This window comes from Vombatus ursinus, unplaced genomic scaffold, assembly GCF_900497805.2.
Source record: "Vombatus ursinus unplaced genomic scaffold, bare-nosed wombat genome assembly UNPS02014801.1, whole genome shotgun sequence".
Classification (NCBI taxonomy): Eukaryota; Metazoa; Chordata; class Mammalia; order Diprotodontia; family Vombatidae; genus Vombatus; species Vombatus ursinus.
The window spans coordinates 12,622,049-12,648,498 of record NW_020954579.1 but is presented as its reverse complement, the minus strand read 5'-3'; the positions used below and the strand labels follow the sequence as shown (position 1 = coordinate 12,648,498).

General features: G+C 39.0%; 1 protein-coding gene across 3 annotated transcripts in view; it reads right to left on the bottom strand.

Moving 5' to 3' along the window:
* MAP3K3 (mitogen-activated protein kinase kinase kinase 3) overlaps window positions 1-26,142 on the bottom strand; it is a 109,638-nt gene extending 83,496 nt beyond the window's left edge. For 2 of the 3 annotated variants that reach the window (XM_027872882.1, XM_027872880.1), the window contains exons 1-2: window positions 25,267-25,343; window positions 1,524-1,645 (exon numbers count right to left, since the gene is read on the bottom strand). In XM_027872882.1, the coding sequence (XP_027728683.1) occupies window positions 1,524-1,645; window positions 25,267-25,270 (126 nt within the window). In that variant the 5' untranslated portion in view covers window positions 25,271-25,343. Of the gene's footprint in view, window positions 1-1,523; window positions 1,646-25,266; window positions 25,344-25,857 lie in introns of those variants that run through there. The other variant, XM_027872881.1, reaches the window with a different exon arrangement.
* Between the last annotated feature and the right edge of the window lie 308 nt (window positions 26,143-26,450).

Sequence of the window (26,450 nt, the reverse complement as noted above, 5' to 3'; positions counted from 1 at the left end):
CAACCAATGACTTCACCCAGCTTGAAGAAGAAGAAGAAGAAGAAAAAAACACCTAGCAGGTCTCTCTGACCTAGTAAAGCTAGATGAGGGCTTGCCTCATAATGATTTCTTAGCTCTAATCACATGCATTTCTTAAAATGTGTCCTTCTTCCCTGGTGTACCCAGGCCCTCTTATACCCAAATGCTAAAATAACTCCTGGCCATTTGAACTCAAGAAAAATTTTATTTTTCATTAAATAGCTGTTTCCCATTTGATTTCATCTATTTAGAAGGCCAGTATCTGGATAGCCTTGTGCCAAACAACTGGACATCAGAAAAGGAGTGAGGTCACCAAGCCCAAGTCTGGGAGCGGGGCCTTATTCTGGAAAAAAATTCCTCCCAAATGGTACTCTGAACACCCACCAGTCATAAAAGGGGAGATTCCCAAACAATTAGACAGTACAGAGGGCTATGACTATAATGGTTTGGAAAAAGAGTACAAAAGTGAGTCCTAGTCCCAAAGAAGCTCAAAAGTAATAAAGGAAATAAAATTACATTCTAACTAATCACCCCTATCAAGTTATATAATTAACTGGGCTAATGGGATTCTGGACTCCCTAATATTCCTAAAGCTAGAAAATACTGTGCAGACATTATATTCAGCAGTCCTCAGAGAAGATGATCTACAGCCCTGTGCCTACCCAACCCAGGAGCCAAAAGCACTCCTGAAAAGGTCTGAGGGAATCATAGAAAGTTAAATAAATCTCTACTCAACATTCAATGAATTCACATATTTGTTAAATGAAAAGGTGATTATTTGGCATACATCTGACCTGCCCTGTAGGGGAAGAAATCCGCCTCATTACTCCTTTTCTAAGGTAGAAAATGTCTAGGTAATAGCCAGAAGACATTGGAGGTGAGGTTTAAACGTTTCGAAATAATAGGAGCTCTTTTTAAAGAAGAAGTCAACTTTCAATTACCCTAATAGAGGAGAGGGAGAAAATGGTAAGGATAATGGAAAAATTATATTAAATAAGATTTTGGAATATACGTTTAGGCAGGAAATTTACCTTCCCAAGTTTCACATGTGTCATTATAAAATTTTAAATAAACTAGTTTGACTGGATACATTCTGATTTGGAAAGAAAGTCAATTTAGAATAAACAATTTGCAAGTTAACCCACAAAGCAAAATGGAATGTCAAATATAGTCATTTTTGGTTCATCCACTCATTCTAATCTCTTTACAGATGAACAAGAAAGATGCTGTGGGAGTCAGAGACACAATGTTTAGGGTTCATGATTGGGGGCTCTGAAGGTTGAAAGTTCAAAAGTCTTAGACACTTAACCTTTTCTGGCAGATATTATCACTTACCATTTAATAGCCTGGGGAGTAAAGAGTCAAGAGGAAAGAGAAATGGACAATTATCACTCTAGTCAAGAGGATCAAAGTAAAGAGAAGTTCTTGACTTCACTACACATTTCCCACCTCAAGGGCAAACTTGCTCTAGAGAGGTCATCAAATCCAGCTGGGGCCACACCTACCTGTCTATTTGGGTGGCCAGTATCTTTGTTCTTCGTGGTCTCAAAGCCAGGCAGCCTGTGACGTCGACCCATCTGGAGAGCCACCAGATCTTTCATGATCGAATTCAATGCCTCCTGTTCATCTGTAATAAAAATATAAATATAGGATAGAGCACTGAATTTCAGGTCTCAAGGGCATTTGCAGAAAACATCCAGTGTGGAGGGCAGTTAAGTGGCGCAGCAGATAGAGCACCGGCCCTGAAGTCAGGAGCCCCCGAGTTCAAATCTGGCCTCAGACCGGACACTTGACACTTGACACTTACTAGCTGTGTGACCCTGGGCAAGTCACTTAACCCCAACTGCCTAAAAAGAAAAAAGAAAAAAGAGAAAAAAAAAAAAGAAAACATACAGCTTGCCATTATATGGTGCACCCTAGTCAAGTGATATTAACTGAGAAACTGAACTTAAGTCACTCATTTTGTTTGTATTCTGATGGCTCTCAAATTCAATTGCTGACTTTCTGCTTCCCTACTTCATCCTGGGAAAAAAAAAAAAGCTCACAAGCAGAGGGTCAGGCCCAGAGTCCCTTGGAAACTCAAACAGGGAAAGTCCAGTCAAAATCTGGAGCAGAGGAACAGAGGATATCACAGCAGTAGTACCCAGAGAAAATTAGCATTCTGGCTCTAGGACATATCCAGAAACAAAATATACTCTAAGTGTAATGAGTTCATTTCAAAATTATCAGGTAGTTACTAAACCATTTTTACAATAAAGCTAGCCAATTATATCCGCTCCTCTTACAATAAGAAGATGGTAGTTCTATTGTTTTTTTTTTCCTGCTAACCAACAAATACATTGTCACTGTCTTCCTGACTTTACTTTTGGCCTCTTTTCTTTAAAACAGCATGAACACTGAGTCGACTCTCTATCCACCCTACTATGCTCTCTCTCAACTTGATTACCAAATTTGGGATTGATAATAAGACTCCTGAACTATGGCAGCCCAGCCAGATGAAACACTAGAAAGGATTAGTTAAGAAATGTTACTCCACATTGCTATAGTGACAGGTGAATCACATAAGGCATACCCAAACTAAGCAAGCAGACAAGATTCCAAATCAAAGGAAGTTCCTCCTATACAATGCAGGTTATCACCTTCTCTACAACTTACATTTTTAGAAAATTACCCAGAACACTGAAAGATAAATGAGCTGGCTCAGGATTGCACAACTAAAAGCATTAGAGGAGAGACTTAACCCAGGTCTTCCTAGTTCTGAGGCCATTTCTCTATCAGCTTTGACATGCTGCATCATTCATGCTAAAAGAGAAGAGTTTATATTTGATCCTAGACTAGAGGCTACAGGGAGCCACTGGAGTTTACTGAGCAGGAAGTAACACGATCAGATCTGAGCTAAAGAAGAATTACTTTGACAACTTTGTGGAAGAAAGACTGGAGGAAAGACGAGGTAGGGAGACCAATTAGAAGGCTACTGCAATAATTGAAGTGATAAGGGCCTGAACTAAAATTGTGGCTATGTGAATGTTAAGAAGGAGTTGGATGAAAGAGATGCTGGGGACATAAAAACACTAAGAGGAGGCAATTGAATGGATAATGTGAATTGAGGGAGAGTGAGTCAAGGATGATGCCAAAGTTACAATCTTGAGAAACTAGTTGAAGTGGGGGATGGGTGGGTGGATATTAAATTCTGTTTTGGACATATTGTGTTTGAGATGTTTTCAGGATATCCAGTTTGAAACATTCAATAGGAGGCTGGTGATGTGAGACTGAAATTTAAGGGAGAAACCAGAGCTGGATATTTATCTCTGAGCCATCTTGCATACAGCTGAAAATTAAATGCATGAAAAAAAATTAAATGCATGGAGCTGATAAAGCAAGTAAAAGAGTGTAGAGAGAGAAGAGGGCCCAGGACAGAGCCTTGAGGGACACAGACAGGGGTCAAGATATGCAAAATAAGCCAGCAAAGGAGACTGAGGAGGCATGGTCAAAGAATGGTCATATTGGTAGGAGAATAAGCACAATATCAGAAACTCCCAGAGGAGACAGTGATTATAAGTGTAAGAATGCAATTGAGAGGTCAAGCAGGACTGGGAAAAGACCATAAGATTTGGCAATTAAAAGATCAATGGTAATTTTGGAAAGCAGTTTCATTTCAAAGGTCTTCAGCAACTGACTAGATTGCTTTCAGAGACTAGATCATATATATGTATTTATACATGTACACACACACACACACACACACACACACACACACACACACACACACACACACACACACATTTCCCCCACACAGGCGTCTTTTACTCTCAACTTCACAAACAAAAGAAAACATGTAAATGAAGAAATCATCTTTCACTTTGTAGAAAAGGGTATAGTTATAGGAGATGGTTTAACAAGCTGCCAAATTTTATTTCCAGGCAGTTAATTGGATCCTGGCATCAGTTAATAATTGAATTTTTTTGGAAGTTCTAGTATAAAGCATATCCTTTCCTTTAGAAATGGTTTGGTACTATCTCCTGAATCAGAAACAATTGATACCACTAATGTAGAGTCATAGGTACTGGTCTCAAGCCAAAGCCACATTCACCTCTTGCAGAGTCAGGATCCTGTGCTAATTGAGAAAATAGATAAGAAGAGAAGTGAAAGAGCTGCCTATTTTGGACATTTCTTCTTACCTTGTTATCCTAACATGATTCACAGAGACTTCATTTTAAAAAGAAAAAAGGGCTTAAGGAATACCTTATAATAGTAGTAAGTACCATCTATATAGCATTTTAGACTTGAAAAGTGCTTTATATACATATCTCACAATTCTCATAACTCTATGAGGGAAGAACAACACTTATCATCCATTTTACAGATAGGGAAACAGGCTCATAAGGAATTCATAATCTCATGGTAAGAAAACAGAAAAAAAAAACACAGTCCATGTATTTAAACTGAATAGGATGACACACAAAATAGGAAGTATACAAATGCACTAAAGTCTAGGTGATACAAGAACATACAAGGTGGTAAGTGAGTCCTGGATTAGCCATTTTATGATAGATCTATTAGAGGTAGATTTTGAGTAGGTAGGTTGGTCTGCTGTAGCTTTAGGATCTGAGGAAAAGGAGGAGGTAAGATTGAATAAAGATGAAAAGCAGGTGTGTCTTAGCAAGGGTTGGATACCAGCAGGGATGAGGGCAGTTGGGAAAGGGAATTTGGTATAACATCATGATATTCAAATATTCAGAAATTTTTACTTGATTCATTGGTCACTGGTTACCATTAGTGAGATCTCAGGAACGTAATATGATTGGTTGATATGTTTGGTAATCAACTCTGACTAAAGACACTTCATGAATGATACAGAAGTAAGGCAAGGGTTACAGCATAGAGACTAGAAGTAGCAGAGGAAAGGAGAAGTTTAGAAAGAATACTTCAGGACTCAGGACACAGGATGGAAAGTGACGCTACCGGCAGTGATACGGAAACTGAGCAGGCAAAGTCACAGACCCACAGAATTTCAGTGTTGGAAGGCACCTTGACGGCCATCTAGTCCAACCCATAAATCAAAAGAATCCTTATTATAATACGCTTGGGAAGTCATCATATAGCCTCTCTGCTTGAATAACTCCAAGAAGAAGAGACTCCCTACCTCCCAAGACAGCCACTCAATTTTTGTCCAGCTTTAATCAGTAGAAGATTTTCCTCACGAGAAACCCAAATTTGCCTTTCTGTATCTTCCACTCATTACTCCTTTTTTTTTTTTTTTGGTCCTGTGGAGCCAAATAGTACGAGTCTAACCCCTCTTTGACATGACCTTCAAATACTTGGAAATAATCATTCACCTCCAATTCTTCTCATCTGCAATAGGAAAGCCCAAATCTCTTCAGTTTTTCTCAAAAGACATAGACTCAAGTCCCTTCACTATCTTGGCTGCCCCCTTTCAGATACTCTCTGCCCATCTCATCCTCCAGCTGCGCTGCCCAAAAATAAATACAGTATTCCAGATAGGATCTGACCAGGGAAGATCTAAAGATCGTACTTCTATAGCTGGACGGGGCCTCAAGGCCATCCAGTCCAACCACCTCATTCACCGGATGAGAAAATTCCAGTTCCAGGAGCTCAGCTTTGCCCAAGGTCACATAAGAGGGCACACATCACTCAAGATCCTCTGACTCCACAGCCAGTGCTCTTGGGATAAACACTTCTCATTTCCTGGAAACCACGTTTCTCTCACTGTAGCCCAAGGCTTTTATTGGCTAACACATCACACACCTGACTAATACTGATTTTGCAATTCTCCAGATCCTTTTGCAGATAACTGTTGCCTAACCAGGAATCCTCCCCCATCGTGCATTTAGGAAGTCAATATTTAATCTAAATGTAAGACTTTACATTTATCTTGCTTGAATTTCATCTTACTAGATTTAACACAATGAACTTGATAGTTGATATATTGTAAACCTTTTTATTACTATGAATCTGACAAACATGAATATTTCTATATATAAGGGAGAACAGAAAAATAAGGCCATAAAACCATAAATCTCCATTAAGCATAGCTTTAGAGTTTTTATTTATTTCAAAAATTTTTTTTTTGTTTTGTTTGGTTGTTTTTTTAGGGGTTTTTTTGGGGAGGGCTAAGCAATGGGGTTAAGTGACTTGCCCAGGGTCACACAGCTAGTAAATGTCAAGTGTCTCAGGCCGAATTTGAACTCAGGTCCTCCTGACTTCAGGGCCAGTGCTCTATCCACTGCACCACCTACCTGCCCCTGTTTATTTCAATTTAACATGGTAGTTTCAAAACTGACAATATCTGTCTCCTTCTGAGCTTTCTTGTGCTCTCATTTATAGGATAATGATTCATTGACATCTTTATTTTAGTATCATTTTACCAGGTTCCTTAACTCCCCAGTTCTCTCCATAACTCTCCCCTTCAAAAAGAATGAAAGCCCTCCCTTATAACAAAAAAAAGCACAGTTACATAACATACATATATACATATTAGCCATGTCTAAAAATGTTATGTCTCATTGTGTACCACACTCTCAGAAAAAAAGTGGAAAGCATTCATCAGTTTTCTGTAGCCTCAACTGGTCATTACACTGATCAGAGTTCTTAAGCCTCTCAGAATCATTTTATTTACAATGTTGTAGTCACTATAATTTGTTCTCCTAGTTTTGCTCACTTTACATGAGTTCATACAGGTCATTCTAGGTTTCTCTGAAGCTGTCCCTTTTGTCATCTCTTAGAATGTAATAAAATCATTACATTCATATACACTAATTTGTTCAGTCATTCCTGAATTAATGGAAACCCGTTTTGTTTCCAGTTCTTTGCCACAACAAGAACTGCTGCAATGAATATTGTCATACATATGGATCCTCACTCTCTTTTATCTCTTTGGGATATAAACCTACTTTTTTTAAAAAAAGCACAGAGATATTTTTATTCTTTTTTCCCCCAGTTCCAAGTTCTCTCCCTCCTTCCATCCTTCCTCCACCCACCGAGAAGGCAAGAAATACAATATTCATTACACATATGAAGTCATGTATAACATATTCCCACATTAGCCATGTTTGAAAAAGAAAGAGAACAAAATATTCTTTTTTTCCTTTTCTTTCTTTCTTTCTTTTTTTTTTGGTGAGGCAATCAGGGTTAAGTGACTTGTCCAGGGTCATACAGCTAGTGAATATCATGTGTCTGAGGCCACATTTGAACTCAGGTCCTCCTGACTTCAGGGCTGTTGCTCTATCCACTGCACCACCTAGCTGCCCCTTATAAAATATTCTTCAGTCTGTATTCTGAGTCCATCAGTTCTCTATCTGGAAGTAGACAGCATATTTTATCATGAGTCCTTTGGAATTGTGGTGAATCATTGTATTAATAAGTTACTAAATCTTTGACAATTTTGCTGTTATTGTGGAAATTCTTCTGGTTCTGCTCAAGTTACTTTTCATCAGTTCATATAAGTCTTGCCAGATTTTTCTGAAATGATCTCCATCATTTCTTTTAGCACAATAGTATTCTATTACTTTCACATACGATAACTTGGGGCAACTAGGCAGTGGATAAGAGTACCAGGCCTGGAGTCAGGAAGACTCATCTTCCCAAGTTCAAATCTGACCTCTGATGCTTACTAGTAGTGTGACTCTGGGCAAGTCACTTAACCCTGTTTCCCTCAGTTTCCTTATCTGTAAAATGAACTGGAGAAGGAAATGGCAAACCACTCCAGTATCTTTGCCAAGAAAACTGAAATGAGGTCACAATGAGTCAGACATGACTGAAGAACACCATATCTTACTCAGCCATTCCCCAATTGATGGGCATCCATCCCCTCAGTTTCCAATTCTTTGCTACCACAAAAAGAGCTGCTATAAATATTTTTGTACATATGGGTCCTTTTCCTCTTTCTTTGATATTTTTGGGGTACAGCCCCTACTAGCAGTATTGCTGCTACAAACGGTATGCACAGATTAATAGCTTTTGGGGCATACTTCCAAACTGCATTCCAGAATAGATGGACTAATTCATAGCTCCACCAACAGTAAAGACTGATATTAGTGTACCTGTTTTCCCACATCTCCTCCTGCATTTGTCATCTTAGCTAATCTGAAAAGAGTAAGAAAACACCTCAGAACTGTTTTAATTTGTATTTCTCTAATTATTAGTTATTTAGAGCATTTTTTCATATGACTATTAACAGCTTGGATTTCTTCTGAATATTCATATCCCTGTACCATTTATCAATTGGAGAACTGCTCTTAATTTGGCTCAGTTCTCTATATATTTGAGAAATGAGACCTTTATCCAAGAAACATGCTCCAAAGACTTTTTTCCCAGTTTCCTAGTCTTCTTCTAATTTTTCGCTACTTTGCTTTTGTTTGTGGAAAAAAAAACTTTTTAATTTTATGTAATCAAAATTATCCATTTTACCTCCTAGAAACTTCTCTATCTCCTATTTGGTCATGAACTCTTTCCCTTATCCACAGATCTGACACGTGATTTCTCCACTGTTCCACTATATATCACTCATTATATCTAAATCATGTACCTATTTTAAACTTATTTTAGTAGAAGGTATGAGATGCTGGTCTATGCCGAGTTTCTGCCAAACTACTTTCCAGTTTTCCCAACAATTTTTATCAAATAGTTTGAGATCTAGTACTACTAGGTCCCTTTCCTTCCCATTTTTTTCATCAGTTCCCTTGGTATTTTTGACCCTTTGTTTTTCCAGATGAATTTTGTGATTTTTTTCAAGCTCTATACATTAATTCTTTGAGAGTTTGACTGGTATGGCACTGAATAAATTTAGGTAGTACTGTCATTTTTATTATATTGGCTTGGCCTACAAATAAGCAATTAATATTTCTCCAATTATTTACATCTGTCTTTATTTGTGTTAAGAATGTTTTGTAACTGTGTTCATATATTTCTTGTGTGTATATTTTGTCAGATAAGACTCCCAAGTATTTTATATTCTCTATATTTATTTTAAATGGAATTTCTCTTCTCTCTTCCTGCTGGATTTTGCTGGTAATATACAGAGATGCAGATGATTTGTGTGAATTTATTTTATATCTTGCAACTTTGCTGAAATTGTTTCAATTAGTTTTTCAGTTGATTCTCTAGGGGTCATTATGTAAACCATCATATTGTCTGCAAAGCATAACAGTTTTGTTTCATCAGTGCCTATATTTATTTCTTCAATTTCTTTTTCTTGTCCTATTGCTATAGCTAGTATTTCTAATACAATACAAAATAGTAATGGTGATAATGGACACCCTTGCTCCACCCTAGATCTTAATGGAAACGGTTCTAGCTTATCCCCTTTATAAGTATGTGTTTGTTCTTGGTTTTAGATAGACACTACACATAATTTAAGGAAAGCTCTGTTTATTCCTATGCTTTCTGGTTTGTTTTTTTTTTTAAACAAGAATGCATGTTGTATTTTGTTAAAAAAAATTTTCTGCATCTATTGAAATAAATCATGTTTTTTGGTTTTTGTTATTAATATGGTCAATTATACCTATAGTTTTCAACTACAGAAGCAACCCTATATTCCAAGTACAGTGTGTCACAGTGTGTAGTCTTTATGATATATTGCTATAATCTTCTTGCTAGTATTTTATTTATATTTTTGCACCAAATATTCATTCAGGAAACTGGATTATAGTTTTCTTTCTCTATTTTGACTCTCTGGTTTAAGTATCACAACCATATTTGTGCCATAAAAGGATTCCTTTCTTACACAGTTTTTTTTTGTTTGTTTGTTTTTTGGTGAGGCAATTGGGATTAAGTGACTTGCCCAGAGTCACACAGCTAGTGAGTATTATGTGTCTGAGGTCGGATTGGAACTCAGGTCCTCTTGACTCCAACGCTGGTGCTCTATCCACTGCGCCACCTAGCTGCCCCTTACCATTAATTTTTAATCTATGCTTCAAAGCCCTTTATTGAACTTAATTTTTATTGCATTACAGTCAGAAAAAGATGCATTTAATATTTCTGCTTTTATGCCTTAATACATGGTCAATTTTTGTAAAGGTGCCATACACAGCTGAGAATAGGCAGACTCCTTCCTATCCCATTTAATATTCTCCAGAGGGATATCATATCTAACTTTTCTAAAATTCTATTTATTTCTTTAACTTCTTTCTTGTTTACTTTGTGGTTAGATTTATCTAGCTCTGACAGGCATAAATTGAGATCCCTCAGTAATATAATTTTATATCTATTTCCTCCTGTAACTTATTTAACTTTTTCTTTGATTTATCTGGTATGCCATTTGGTACACACACACACACACACACACACACACACACACACACATACACGTGTGTTTATGTTCAGTACATGGGGCAGCTAGGTATCACAGTGGATAGAATACCAGCCAGGAAGATCTGAGTTTAAATCTGGCCTCCGACACCTATTAGCTATGTCACCCTGGGCAAGTCACTTAACACTATTTAGTTCAGTTTCCTCATCTGTAAAATGAGCTGGAGAAGGAAATAGCAAACCATTCCAGTGTCTGTGCCAAGAAAACCCCAAATGAGGTCACAAAGAGTCAGATACAACTAATCAACTTAAATAACAACAACAAACAACACTGATATTAATTGTCTATATACTTTTTAGCAAAATGTAGCTTCCCTGTTTATCTTTTTCAATTAGGTCTGTTTTTGCTTTTCCTTTGTCTGAGATCATGATTGCCATCTCTGTCCTTTTTACTTTTGCTGAAGCATAACAGATTCTACTCCAGCCCTTTACTTTAACTCTATGTATATCTTCTGTTTCAAGTGTGTTTCTTATAAATAACACTGTTGGATTTCAGTTTCTAATCCATTCTGCTCTCCCCTTCCATTTTATGGGTATTTCATCCCATTCATATTCATGAGATTGCTCCAGCTTTCCCAGTAGTTTTTGTTGAACAGGGAGTGAGTCTTTACCCCAGTACTTAGAGTACCTGAGTTCATCAAACATCGTGTTACAAAGTTTGATTGCTTCTGGGTCTTGTGTACCTGATCTGTTCCACGGATCAACTTTTCTATCTTTCAACGACTACCAAATAGTTCTGATCATTGTTGCTTTGTAGTATGGTCTGAGACCTGGTTCTGTGAAGCACCCTTCCTTTCATTATTTCACTTGAGATTCATGACCTTTGGTCCTTCCACATGAATTTTGTTATTTTTTCAAGCTCTATAGAGTAGTTCTGTGGTAGTGTGACTGGTATATCACTGATAAAAATGTTAAAGATCACAGAACCAATTTCAGATTCCTAAGGTACTCCATTGGAGACTTCCTGCCAAAAAGACATTAACTAGTCTTTGAGTCCTGCCATTTAACCAGTTCTAAATCAAGTATGCATTTTTTCCATATTTTCCAAAAGGATAAAATTAGATATTTTAATCAAACACTTTGCTAAAGGCTAGGTAATTGTATGTACAGTATTCCCTCGACCTACTAATTTGGTAACCATATCAAAAAAAGAAAATTACTTTGGTAAAACCTGTTCTTGATGAAGCTACACTGGCTCTCTATAATCAGCACTTCCTTTCCTAGATACTCATTTATCTTCTTCTTAATATCTATCTTCTTAATAATCCATTTTAGGATTTTCCCAGGAATCAAAGGGCACTGGCCAAGTTTTCAGACTTTGTTCTCTTCCTTTTTTTGAAAATTCAGGCATTTGCCCTATTCCAAACCTACAGACTCATTTTATCCACCCCAAGCAGAAATTAGATTCTTCAGTACCTTGTACATTGTGGGTGTTCAATATTTTCTGAATTAAATATGGAAAGACGAGAATAGGTTTATCTTCTCTTATGCTGTGAGATATTTTAAGAAGTGGTTGGGTACCCAGTTTATGTCCTACAGTGAGAAATAGTGGTATAGTGAAAAAATACTGGGTCTGGAATTAGAGGACCTGAGTTCAAAACTCACTTCTATTGATTACAATGTGGATGACCTTGAGAAATTACTTAACCTCCCTGAAGATAATTTTCTTCATCTGTAAAATGAGGCAGTTGGACTAGAGAAAGGGTTCTTAACCTTTTTTTATATCATAGACCCCTTCGATAGGCTAGGGAAGTTTAAACATAAAATAAAATAAATAGAATTACAAAGGAAACCAAGTATACTGTTACCAAAATATTTTTTTAAACCAAGTTCAAAGACCCTAAATGAAGAACATCCAGACTAGATGGTCTCTATTCCTAACCAAGAAGTCAGGAGGTCAGCATACCAGAAGGAGGGAGAAAGAGTTAAATTTAGTAGTTGTTTATAAAATAATGTTAGTCAAAGAGATGATTTCTCTAACAAGGTATATTATAGACATGAAGAATTGAGGTGTAAGGTTAAATTCTGTAGGGCAACCCTATAGTAAAGAGCATTAGGGGGAGGAAAAGCTGGCAAAGGAGCAGTTGAGAGAACTAGAGAAGCTAAGAGAGAGTAGTTAACATAGAAACTATTAACCAAGAGAGAGGAGTCAAGAAGGTGGCCAGTAGTGCTAAGTATGGTTCAGAGTTGTGAAGGCCTCCAAGAAGTCGTCAAAGACCTCATTAAAGGCAATTTTGGTAGTGACAGGTGCAAAAGCCAGAGTAAAAGGGATTTAGAAATGAGTACCAAAAGCTGAATTTTAAACAGTGAAAATAAACAGTGAATTCAAGATCTTAAGACATTAATAGGGCAGTAATTAGTAGATGAACTGTCAATTAAAAAAAAAGTCTAAGTTGCCAAGAATAAGCAGAAGCAAGGAAAAAGTTCATCAGTCATTTAAGAGACAACGATGCTAATTCTAACAGAAAGATGAAAAGTAGGGGTTAGTGGAACAGGTAAGAAAGACTAGAGTTCAGATTTAGTAAATTATCTTAGGTAATTAGACGCAAAAAGATATCCACAATTATCAAAAAGAGGTTATTTCATACCATAGCTTCTACCACCTAAAGAAGAACCAGTAGAGCAGCAGAAACTTTTATAAGGAGTTCATTATATACTTCACCATCCATCCATTCTTTCAACAACTAGTTATGAAGCACCTATTCATTCAATAACACTGCACTAGCTGATGGAGAAAATACAAAGAAATAATAATAACCAATAACAAACAATAAACAAAACACTAGATCTCTGCCCTCAAGTGAGTCACATCTACTTATAATCTACTAGAGGAGTTTATAATCCTCTTGACATCTAACAAGTTTCCTAGGAATGAGGATGCTTTCTTTATTTTTTGCATGGTGAGGAAAAACCCGTAACTCTCTGGTTGCTCACAGGTGGAGATCCTTCTTTTGTTTCCTTATTTTCTGTTTCCTGTCTGGTTGGGAATTGCCAGGGAACCTACTAGCTTTGGGTAGAAGGGTTAATTCAGTCAAAAGGAGCTATCCCTTCTCATCAAAATATATTAAGGCACATCCCACTTACTAAAATCTTTGGCTGAAAATACAGAAATATTTTCAGAAACTCCATGTCCTCCAACAAAAACTGCTACCCTATCTAACAAATTTGCTTATGATCCTGAAGGCATCCCTTTTACCTATCAAATATCATTTTAATTTTTATTATCATTTAATATTTTTTGGCTCAGTCCTGCCAAAGCAAGCATGGCTTCATTAAGAATTGGTCATGCCAGATTAACTTCATTTCCATTTTTTTAAAGGATTACTAAACTAGTAAATGAGGGAAATGCTGTGGATATGGTTTACATAAATTTTAGCAAAGCTTCTGATAACTATCTTGTACTAATCTTGGGGAGCCAATGGAGAAATTTGAACTAGACAACAGTACAATTAGATGAAGTCAGAACTGGTTTGAATAGCTGGACTCAAAAAGAAGTTGTTAACTGTTCAATATCAATGTTGCAGAAATTCTCCATTGGAAAACCCCAGAGATCTGTACTTGGCTCTATGCTATTTCACATTTTTATCAATAACTTGGATAAAGGTATAGATGGCATGCTCAATCAATTTAACAATGACACTAAATTGGGAGGGAAAGGATGATAGGATCTGAATGAATCTTGAAAGGATCCAATTTTTGGCTGAATCTAATAAAATGACATTTAAGAGATAAATGCAAGTCAAATACACTTCGGTACAAAAGAAAATCAACTTCACTAGTACAAGCTGGGGGAGGCATGGTTAAAAAACATGTTTTGGGGGCAGATAGATGGTGCAGTGGATAAAGCTCCAGCCTCGGAGTCAAGAGGACCTGAGTTCAAATACGACCTCAGACGCTTGACACTTACCTAGCTGTGTGACCCGACCCTGGGCAAGTCACTTAACCCCCACTGCCTCATACCAAAAAACAAAACAAAACAAAACAAAACATGTTTTGGAGAGAAGGGAGATGTTAGTGGACTGAAAAGACCATGGGTCAGCACTGTTATGGGATCTTAAAAATTAAATATAATCTTGGGCTGTGTTGAGAGGCATAGTTTCTGGGAAGAGGGAGCTGATAGTTCCATTATACTTCACTCTGGTCAGGCTTCATCTAAAGTTCTGGGCACCACAGTTTAAGAATATTACTAAGCTCTAATGAATCCAGAAGTCATACAAGATTGTGAAGAACTCTGAATCCATGACATGTGACGATGAGTTGAAGAATGTTTAGCCTGGAGAAAAAAAAGATTCAAGGAGAACCTAATAACCATCTTCAAGTGTCTAAAAGGCTGTCATTCAGACGTGGAATAGACTTGTTCTGTTTGGCCCCAGAAGACAGAACCTGGAACAATGGGTAGAAGTTGCAAAGAGGCTAATTTAGGCTACATGCCAGGAAAACCTTGCTAATAGAGCTGCCAAATATGGAATAGCCTGCTTCAAGAGGTGGTGGTTTCTCCTTGCTGGAGGTCCTCAAGCAGAGGCTATATGACCAAACATTTGTTTGATATGTTATAGCAGGGATTGCTTTCATACATGGGTTGGACTACTTGGCTACTAAGGTGCCTTACCAACTCCCAAATTCTGTAATTCCATGATATAAGCATAAACAAGGTCAAATTTAAGTTAGCCCATGTATAATCTTAAAGCAGGAGAGTAGTCAGAGTTTCATAACAGAGGCGCAGCTAGGTGGCGCAGTGGATAGAGCACCAGTCCTTAAGTCAGGGGGACCTGAGTTCAAATGTGACCTCAGACCAAACACTTGACACTTACTAGCTGTGTGACCCTGGGCAAGTCACCTACCCCAACTGCCTAAAAAACAAAACAAAACAAAACAAAAAGTTTCTTAAAAGAGATGTTGTGTGCATTATTGCACTTGAATGTGACGTGTACAAACTTGAATTTAAATAGTCTCTGTGTAGAAGTCTCAGTGTCATTCATTTTAGTAAGGGTAATAAGTTGGCTTTTCCCCCAACCATGGAACTTTCTAAAAACTAACAACAGTTACAAATAACCTTCTGAAATTGTTAGTAATTATGTTTAAATTTAATAGTCTTGAATTTGTTATTATCTCTACAATAGTACAAAGTATTTTCACAGATTGTTTTATGAAAAGTGAGAAGCACAACTGGTTTTTTGTTTTGTTTTGGTTTTAAAAAATTAAGGGAGGGGGAATATCCATAAAGTTTGGAAACCACTGATCTAACCAAACCACTCCATTTTCCAGATGAAGATACAATTCCCTAGTGGTAAAGTAACTTGGTCAAGGTCACCAGACTTTGTATGCTCTTTCTCTTCATCATGTTTCATACAATTTTATTACCTTTATCTTCTCCATTTCTGAATAAATATTCTCTTTAAATTAAGTACAATAGGGATAATGATACCATGGCAGCAAGGTGGCACAGTGAACCTGAAGTCAAGAAGATCTGAGTTCAAAGATCTAATTTCTAAGTTCAGACACTTATCAGCTGTGTGATCCTGGACAAGTCACTTAACCTGTCTGCCTCAATTTCCTAACCTATAAAATGAAGATAATAATAACACCTATCTTCCAGGGGTCTACAGGTTTTAAATTTGAATACAGGAGGTTATATTTGATCCCAGAGGTAATAAGGAGCCACTGGAGTTTACTGAGCAGAGAATAACACGGTCAATCAGACTTGTGCTTTAGAAACAGCATTTTGGCAGCTGTAGAGGATGGACCTCTAGGAGTCTGAGACTGGAAGCTGGGAGACCAAGTAGGAGGCAACAGTCACAGTAGAGGTGAACAGTGACAAGGGCTTGAACCAAACTGGCAGCTACGCAAGGAGAGAAATGGGGATGAATGTTAAGATACTGTATTAGTAGCTCAGACAAGACTTGGCAACAGACTGAGGTTGAGGGTGTGGAAGGAGTCTAGGATGACTTGAAATTTCAAACCTGGGTGACTAGAAAGATCGTGATATCCTTAACAGAAATAGGAAAGTTAGGAAGAGAAGTTAGGGCATACATTTTGTCAGTCAATCAATAAACATTTATTAAGGGTCAATTATGTGCCAAGCATTGTACCAAGCACTGGGAATACAAAAAGACAGTCCCTGACCTCAATTGGCTCAGCAGTCTTATGGGGAAACAACAAGCAAATATGTACAAGTAAGCTATGTAGAGGATAAACAGAAAAATAATTAAAAGAAGATAGGCACTAGAATTAAGGTAGATGGGAATATATGAAAGATCTGTGATTTCATCACTGTGGGGAATTCCCAGGGTGATACCTCCCTTCTACCAGCTATCTAACACTTACTTAGTAACTCCTAATTCTAGAGAACTTTCTGAAGCACATAGAGGTTAAGTGTCAGCATTTTAAGCCAAGTTAGAATGGTCTGAATCCAAGACTCATGAACATTCAATAATAATAACTAAAAATAAAATAATATACCAAAGTCATTACTTTTGGAGATGGACTAACATGCACTACTACAATATTCTACTATTTTAAAAATTAACCTAGGGGGCTGCTAGGTGGCACATTGGATAGAGCTCTGGCCTTGGAGTCAGAAGGACCTGAGTTCAAATCTGGCTTTAGACCAAACACTTGACACTTACTAGCTGCGTGACCCTGGGCAAGTCACTTAACCCCAATTGCCTTAAAAAAAAATTAACCTAAATGCAATAGATTCTACAATGATCCACACATGTGGGTTCTAATTGCTTTTCAAGATATTGACATTAGACTTTACAACTGTCTATCCCAAAACTATGCCTAAGATAGCCACCTGTTTGTTTGCTTGTTTTTTTAATAGGAAATCTAAAAATGAAAATGCCAGAAATTTCATGACATAGACCAGCAGATCAAGAGTGAATCACATAGGGGTGGGGAACTTGCAGCCTCGAGGCCACATGTGGCCCTGCAGGTCCTCAAGTGCGGCCCTCTGACTGAATCTGACTTTTTTGAAGTTTGGATTCAGTCAGAGGGCCTCACCTGAGGACCTACAGGGTCACATGTGGCCTCGAGGGAATAGGTTCCCCACCCCTGTACTTAAACACTATAACAAAAGATAGTTACCAAAGTTCTTTCAAAGGTTATTCAGAGGTAGTTCTCATGACTACCACTGATAGAGACTGCTCAAATCTCAGCCAAACTCCCGGGGATCAAGTTGAGACTAGTCCAAATGGTGAAATTCTTAAGTTTGCAGGATTTAGACAGGTCCTACCTCTTATTCATGGTTCATATTGGTTCTAATCTTAACCCAAGTTGTTTGACCAGGAACAGACACCCCTTGGGGACAAGTAAAGTTAAATGTCCACTTAATTGACAGAACAATTCCAGACTGTTATTATTCTTCAGCAGTACTGAGATTCCGTTTCCCTGAGTAATTATTTCTAGCTCTAAACATGCATTCCTAAATTAATTTCAAATGTTAACAGCAGTTCTTGTCACTTTGAAGGCTAAAATTAGAAGAAACTTTTGGTATACCCAAGGGAAAAACTATACAATTCCAGGCTTTTTAGAATCACAATATAGCAAAGCCAAAAGGATGTACTTTCCAATGCCCAAACTAATGTTGGAGTTTCTACTATCAACAATCAACAAACATTTTTATATGCCTACCATGTGCATGGTGTCAGATGCTGGAGATACAAAGACAAAAAACAGTACGTGTTCTTAAGGAACTTGTATGCTGTCAGAAGAGATAATACGTATATAAATATCTACAGAAAAAACACAAAATAAATACACAGTAGTTTAGGGAGGGAGAGCACTAGCAGTTGAGAAGGTGGATGGTGGAAGTAGGAAAAGGCTTCATGTAAAAGTGCTTGAGTTTAATGCTGAAGAAAGTAAGAGATTCTATGAGGAAGAGGTGAGGAGGGAGAAGATTCCAAGCAGGAGGACAGCCACTACAAAGGCACAGAAACAGGAGAAGTGCCAAGTGTGAAAAACCGAGAAAGCCAATTTGGCTAGACTGAAGGATGCTGTAAGGGGAGTGATGTATAATGCAACTAGAAAGGTAGGTTGAGGAAGGGTTATTTTGTTTTTTTAGGAATATCACTTTGGCAACTATGTGATGGATAGATTGGAGAGGTAAGAGAACTGAGGCAGGTAGACCATATGGGACAATATTTCAATAGAGGAGAGGTGATGAGAGTCTGAATTAAAATGGTGGCCAAGAGAATAGAAAGAAGGGGTTGGATTTGGGAAATGTTATGGAGGTAGAAATGGCATGATGTGGCAATTGAATGGATATGAAGCAAGTAGATGGCACAGTGAACAAAGATCTGGATCTGTGATCAGGAAAACTTGATCAGGAAATCCAGCCTCAGACACTTACTATCTCTGTGACCATGGGCAAGTAACAACCTCTATTTGCCTCATTTTTTCAACTATAAAATTAATATAATAATAGTACATCCCAAGCTTGTTGTGAGGATCAAATGAAATAATATTTGTAAAGTGCTTAACACAGTACCTGGAGCATAGCAGGTCAATAATAATAACTAGTATTTATATGGAGCCTGTTATGCGCCAGGCACTGTGCTACATAAATGTTAGCTATTTATTATACGTAGGATGACAGTGAGAAATCTATGATAATGACAAAATTGCAAACGTGGGATACTGAAAGTATAGTGTTGTACTTAACAGAAATAGAGAAATTCTAAAGAGGAATGAGTTTAGTAGAAGGAGGGCAGAGAAAAAAAATGAGTTCTGTTTTGAACATGTTGAATTGGAGATGTCTATGGAACACTGAGTTTGAAATGTCCAATAGGCAATTGGTAATAATGCAGGTCTGAAACATAGAAAAAAGGCCATATATAAAGAGGGGCTGTATATAAAGATCTGTGACTCATCTACAGAGAGATGATAATTAAATTAGGAACTTGCTAGAGCTGATAGCAGTAAATAAAATCTGACTTATTTTCATTACTAACTCAAGTCCTCAAACTGACTTAGACTTAGAGCTCTAAGAATTTCTGGGAAACAAAGGACAACCTCAAAACAGAAGTATAGACCAGGAACATACCATCAAGTTCTCAAAGAAGAATCAATTTTACTTTTTCCCCACTGGGCTAGAGCTAAGCAAGAATAGCAACAATGACAGTTGGAACTACTGATCTCTGTTCATACACTGCTGTTTACTAGAACTCAAACATATAAAAAACAAATAAAATTGGCAAGTAAAACAGACCTCAGTCTAGAAATTGGAACTTTCATTATTCATATCACTGAAATGAAAATGTATCATCTTTACTATCATCTATTAAATATCCACATCTATTCATGGCACTTTACTAGGAAAAATATAAAGCAAATTAAATAATCACTGCCCTCTAGAAGTCACCTTTAGCTTATATGTATGTATACACACATTATATATATATATAAATGTGTGTATATACATATATGTAGACAATTAGTTGCCAAATATTATCTCCACTTATTATTTTATAATAACAAAGCGGTGGCTAAGAAAGTCAGGTTGGTTTGAAAGGACAAAATACTGGCATTGTCAGAATTCTGAATATTGATTATTAATTGAACTCTGCTATTAATTTCTATCAATGGACAAATTATTATCCATTTATTACCCACTTCTCTCTGTGGAGTATGTACAAGATACAAAACAAAGAAGATTCAAGGTAACCTTAGAAGGGAAGGCACTAACCCATCAGGAGGTAGGACGGGAATTAGGAAAAACTTCCTGCAAAACAATTTGAGCTGAGTATTGAAGGACATAAGGGATTCCAAGAGGTGAAGGTGAAGAGGGAAAGTATTCCAGGCATGGGAAACAGCCAATGCAAAGGTATGGAGACCATAAACAGTATTTGGATTATAATGTGTGAGGAATAGCCAACAGGTCAACATGGCTGTACCACAAAGTACGTGGAGGGGAAGTAATGTATAAGAAAATTGGAAAGCTATTAAGGAGGGAGGTTGTAAAGAGCTTTAAATGCCAGATAAATGTTTACGTTTGATCCCCTAAAGGCAAGAGGAGTTTATTGAATAGTAACATGGTCAGACTTGCACTCTAATAAAAATCACAATTAAAGTGATGTGTGGTTTTACAGAGGATGGATTGTAGTGGGGAGAGATGTGAGACAGGGACATCATCAAACAGGAGGCTATTACAATAGTCCACATGAGTGGTAATGAAAGCCTCAACTACAGTGGTAGCTGTATGAGTGCAGAAAAGGGAAAATATGATATGAAAGATGTTAAAAAGGGAGAAAAGATAAGATCTGGAAACTGATTAGATATGTGACTTGATAGAATGCTGGGCTTAGAGTCAGAAAAACCTGAGTTCAATTCTGGCCTCAGACACTTACTAGCTGTGTGACCCCAAGCAAGTCACTTAATCAGTTTGCCTCAGTTTCCTCACCTGAAAATGAGGATAGCACCTACGTCCTAGGGTTGCTGTGAGAACCAAAGGAAATAATTGTGAAGCGTTTAGCACAGTACCTGACACACTGTAAACACCATATAATGTTAGCTGTTATTATTATATGTGGGATGACAGAATGAAGAGTAGAGGATGACAATGAGGTTGGGATCCTAGGAAAATGGAAAGATTCCACTTCCAACAAAAATCAGGAAATTTGGAAGAGATTTGAGTTTGCAGGAAAAGATAATAATAAGTCCTATTTTGGACATGTTTTACTTGAAATGAAGAGATATCCAGTTAAAAATGTCCAATAGCTAGTTTGTGACATGACTGGAACTCAAACTAAGTATGACAAATAGCTAACAAAATCATCCTCATAGTGATGATAAATAAACCTATGGAAATTGAGGTCACCAAGTGAGAGAACGTAGAAAGAAATAAGAAGAGCACCAATGGCTGAGCCTTGGGGTACACTTACAGATGGAGCATACCATAGATGAAAATCCACCAAAGAAGAGTGAGTAGTAGTTCCTTAGGTAGGAGAACCAAAAGAGAACTATGTCATAAAAACCAAGTGTGGAGAGTATCCAGGAGGAAAAGGCAATCAATAGTCAAAAGCTACAGATATTTCAGCAAGGATAATGATTAAGAAGAGGTCATTGAATGTGGTAATTAAGAGACTGGTTGATAATTTTGGAAAAAGCAGTTTCAGTTAATTAATTTTGGAAGTCAGAATTCAGAGGTTTAAAAAAGTTGAGGAGTGGAAGTGGGACACTGAGTGTATACAGCTTTTTCCAAGGAGTTTGGCTAAGAAGAGGATACATATGGGATGATAAGTGATAGCAGGGATAGTGGAATTACACACATTTAAGATATTAACTTCTTGAAAATAAGACATATCTATTTAGTAGACATTTTTTAAAATATATCCAAAATGTGGTCAGTTTCAAAAGCATGCCTCTGATCAAGCTGTTAAGAAGCTACAAACCTCAGGCAGCTAGATGGTGCAGTGGATAGAGGGCCCTGAAGTCAGGGGGGACCTGAGTTCTGGCCTCAGACCAAACACTTGAAACTTACTAGCTGTGTGACCCTGGGCAAGTCACTTAACCCCAACTGCCTTAAAAAAAAAAATTTTTTTTTTAGAAAAAAAAGCTACAAACCTCAAGTATTTCATATTATTGGCTTATTACTTTATCCACAGGAAGAAAGCTTTTCTAGAACATTAAAATACTGGTTCACAAAGTAAATCAAAAGATTAAGAACTTTCCCTTGTTTTCACTATAGCTCCTATAAAACGGGAGATTTTTTTGAAAACACTGACAGCAAGAGTAGTTTTGTTTATTTAAATATCAGGCATCAATCACTGAGGCCTTCCTTCTGGTACTGTCACAGAAGACCTTTCTCCAGATTGCTACAGTCACCTTGAAGATAAAGAAGGACAAGACCTTCCCCTAAAATGCTATCACTTGGGGACAGTAAGCAATGACATAATTCAAAGTCAGACTACTAAGGTTATTTAGCTTCAGATTATACTGACAAAAAATACAGTGTCCCAAAAATCTTAGCAGACTTTTCAACTTTAATAGCCTAAATAGCCAATGGCAGTTTCACACAAGGAAGAATTTTTTTTTAACTTTTGAAATGGATCTGCTGTCTTCCATTTTTTACTGTGTTACCAAGTATAACAAATATTAAGTAGTGTATCTATTTGCAAGTTATAAGGAAAACTGAAAAACAAAAGGATATTTCAATATTTTGATGACCTGTGATCTTACTGGTATGGGCACTCCCTCCAGTGATTCAGATCACGAGCCATTGAGGCCTCCTCATCTTGTGTCTCTGGTGCATGTGTTCCCATAAATTATTTCACAGATGGTCAACTCAACATGCTAGGAGTCTTCTTCAAGGTCTCTTGATATTATATGGGTAGCACTGGGATATTACATGGACTCTCTATCTATTATCTCTCATTCTCACTACATGACCAGCCCACCTCCTTTTCCTTATGTATCTCTTCAATATTTTTTATGTTGTTTCCTGAGCATAATTCTTCATTGGTGGTATGCTGCAGCCTGCTTATTCACACAATGAGTCTATCCACTGCCCTTTGAATGAACTACAATTTTAAAGCATTGAGGTGGTATGGCAGATATAATGATGGACACCACGCAGTCAAGAAGACCTGAGTTCAAATTCTGCCTCAGGCACTTTCAAGTTATGTAACCCAGGGCAATTCACTTAACTCCTTTCAAGCTCAGTTTCCTCACCTGTAAAGCAAGGTAGTTCTACTTGATGGTTGTTTTTAGTTCTAAAATCTATAATCCTTTGAGTCTTAAAAGATCATAGAATTCTATGCTTCACAACCATATAACATCACTGGAAGAATATCAGTGTTAAAAAGATGAGATTTGGTGTCACAGAAAAGAGTGGGGTCATTAAAAGCAGTGTATAATTTCCTAAATGAAATCTAGCCTGTTCTCTTTCTTCTATCCAATTCAGTGCACGATACAATGCTCATCTGCAATGTGTCCAAGACACATGTAATGATGGGTAATAATAAAAATGACTTTTATTAAGAACTATTCCTCAGCATCTAATTTAATCTTGTGCCCTAACAACAAGACAACAACAAAAAACAGGTCCAGGAGATAAAAAGGAATCTATCTTAACTCCAGCACGAATATGATTTTGTTCTACAGGACCTCATTAACAAACTGAAGGCAGTATAGTGCAGTCTGAGAGCCAATACATGCAGTGTGTCTTGGCTGGTTCTGCAACTAATCCCGAGAGTGATCTTGGACAAGTCACTTAATCTCTCTGGGTCCTCAGTTCCCTCATTTGTAAAATGTCATGGCTGAACTAGGTGAATGTTAATATCCCTTCCATTTCTCAACAGTCTCCTATTCTTTGTTTGGAAAACTCTACTGTCTTTGACCCTTTCAATGTAGATTTTCTTCCTTTATTAAACTATGTATCAAGATAACAGAGTAATAGAAAAGTGAGGTATGTTTGAAAAATAGTCAGTAGTACTGCACCTGATTTCAAACAGTTGGTTCAATATAATTAAAATCAACATTTATCAAATGACTACCACGTACAAAACCGTGGTAGGCCCTGGGGGATACAAAGACCAAAAAGACAAACAAAAACCCCTAAATAGTTCCTGTCCTCCTGGAGTTTATATTCTACTGGTTATCAGAGAGGATATAAAATATTATCATAAGGCTTATGGCTATGTATGGAATACGTTGGAAACACTTCCTAGAATAAGGCTTTGCAGCATAATTTGTAAATACCATAAAAGAAATTAGAGAAATCATCCTTTTGTGAGGTGAATATTTATTACTATACAAAATATTGTAATAGTAATAACTAGCATTTATATAAATGCTCTCTATATAGCTATATGTAAATTAACATATTACGTACACAACAGTGCTATTTTGCGTAATAGTATAATAGTACTATTATAGATCGCTATTACATAGAGATAGACTTACATACAGCTATTTAGAGCATCATATATAATTTTTATATTTATATATATTCCTTAGATAATATGTGTTATCTATATAACAAATCCTTTTAGGGTTTGCAAAGCGCTGCACACATATTATCTTCATTCAGTTAAGGGAATGGATATAAAAGCAAGACAAAAGTGGTTAATATAAAATGCTGCAACTTGATAAGAAGTGATATGCAATTTATAAATGAAACATCCTGACCATTAAGGATTTTCTAACCTTAACTACTGTTTGGAAAAACAAAATAAAACGTGTTTTCAATGCCTCCTTCCACTGTACTTTCTGCAACACTAATTAGTTTGAAAACACTGCTTCCCCAAGCATCTCTGGAATGTAACTTTCGTTAAATCATTTATCTTACATTTATTGGTGGTTGTTTTTTTAAGTCAGAACTCATTAAAAGGGCTTTTGCAATAAAAACTGAGCCATTTCAAATATATCGTAACGAGCGAGAGAAGCCTCAGCCTGTCCCTCTCCCTTCCTCCTCCCTCCCAGGCTGCCTTCCCACTAGGGACCATAGACAGAGAAAGATCGAGCCCCGGGAACTAGCCAGCTTGAGCGAGCCAAGGGAAGGAAATGACACAGGCGGGGCGGGCGGGGAGAGGCACAAACCAAGGAAAAGACACCGCAGCAGCTGGGCCTGCATCGGGGCCGGGCCGAGCCCGCCCCCCCTCCCGGGCTTCGGGGCTCCCCCCCCCATCCGCTCCGCTCGCCCCGGCGGTGCCGGGAGCCCCGGCTTCCCTCCTGTGACCCCGCTGCGGGCGCCCCTTTCCTGAGACCTTCCCGCCGAACGGCCCCCGGAAGGAGCTGCCGCGAGGGGCGCCAAGAAGGCTCCTCCGCGGGGCCGGGGCCGGGGCCTCCCCTCCCGGGACGGGCGGGCGGAGCTGGGGGCCCCCGCCCCGGGAGGCTGCAACGGGCGGGGCGCGGAACCCCGGGCCCGGCCCCCCGGGATCCAGCCCTGGGCGCGCGGCGGGGCGGGGCACAGTCGACACTCACCCATGGTGGCGGAGGCGGCTGCCGCCGCCGCGGGGTCAGCTCCTCGACTCCGGGGTGTCACCTCCACAGCCGCGGCTGCATGCCGAGGGCTGCGGGCCTGGTTCCGGGCAGGGGGTGCGGGCGGCGCTCAAGGCCCCCGCCACATCCCCCGGCTCCGGCTCCGGCTCCGGCTCCGGCCGGGCGCTGGGGCATGGGCGGGTCGGCCCGCTACATTCCAGACCGGACTCAGTCCAGCCCGGCCCGTTCCGTCAGCCAGTCAGTCCCCGGGTCTCTCCTCCGTCCGTCCGTCCGGTTGCAGTTCTCCACCTCAGGAACGCTCCGAAAAAACAAACCTCAGGTCGCGCAGCTCGCCCCGCTGTCCGTCAATCACAGGCTGGTCAGCCAACCCCAGGCTTCCGCTTGGCCATCGCATCCACCCCCATCCCTCCAATAACCAACCGAGGAGCGCAAATCCTCCCCCTCCCTTCTCTTCTCTTCCCTTCCCTATCCAGTGCCCATATTCTCCACAGCGAGCTAATCCGCAGCCCTACACTACGTCCCGCCTACTCCCATTTGCCAATCGCAGAAGAGGAAACTCCTGGATAAACTCACCTCCCGCCCGCCAATCTTCGGCACAGCGCCAGTATTCCTCCGCGAGGAGCCAATCTCAGAGAAGGGCCTGACGTCCGCCCCATCTCTCTACCTATCCAGGGAATGGTTGCCTGTTCCAATCACTGACCCGGTCTCTGAGGCTCCGCCCACATTCCCGCAGCCTGTCACTCAGAAGAGGTCTGACTGGCTTTGGTTGGTGCCACTGCTCCTGACTCTTTTCGGCGCTGGGTTCAGTCTCGGCGTATCTTGGAGAAAAGTAGTTGCCAGGGGCCGCCTTTTTACTCCAGTTTCCCGGGTCTTCCAACGCTTTCTTCGGAGGTTCCAGTGTTTTCCGAGGGCGGCTCCCTGCCCCTCCTCCCCCTTCCCCTGCTCCGAAGCTCACTCGGGCTGCGTAACGGACGGGGGCGGGTCCCGCTACCCCAGTTGCTCGCACTTTGGGTGCCACCTCTGCAAGTGGACCGGCTCGCTCGCCCGGCCAATGCTGCATCTCGGCCGGCCACTCTGGCCTCGTGGCCTCCAAACTCGGACCTGCCAGGGCTTCGCTCGGCTTTCTGGAGCGTATACTCATTCTCCCGACGCCCAGTCACCTACTC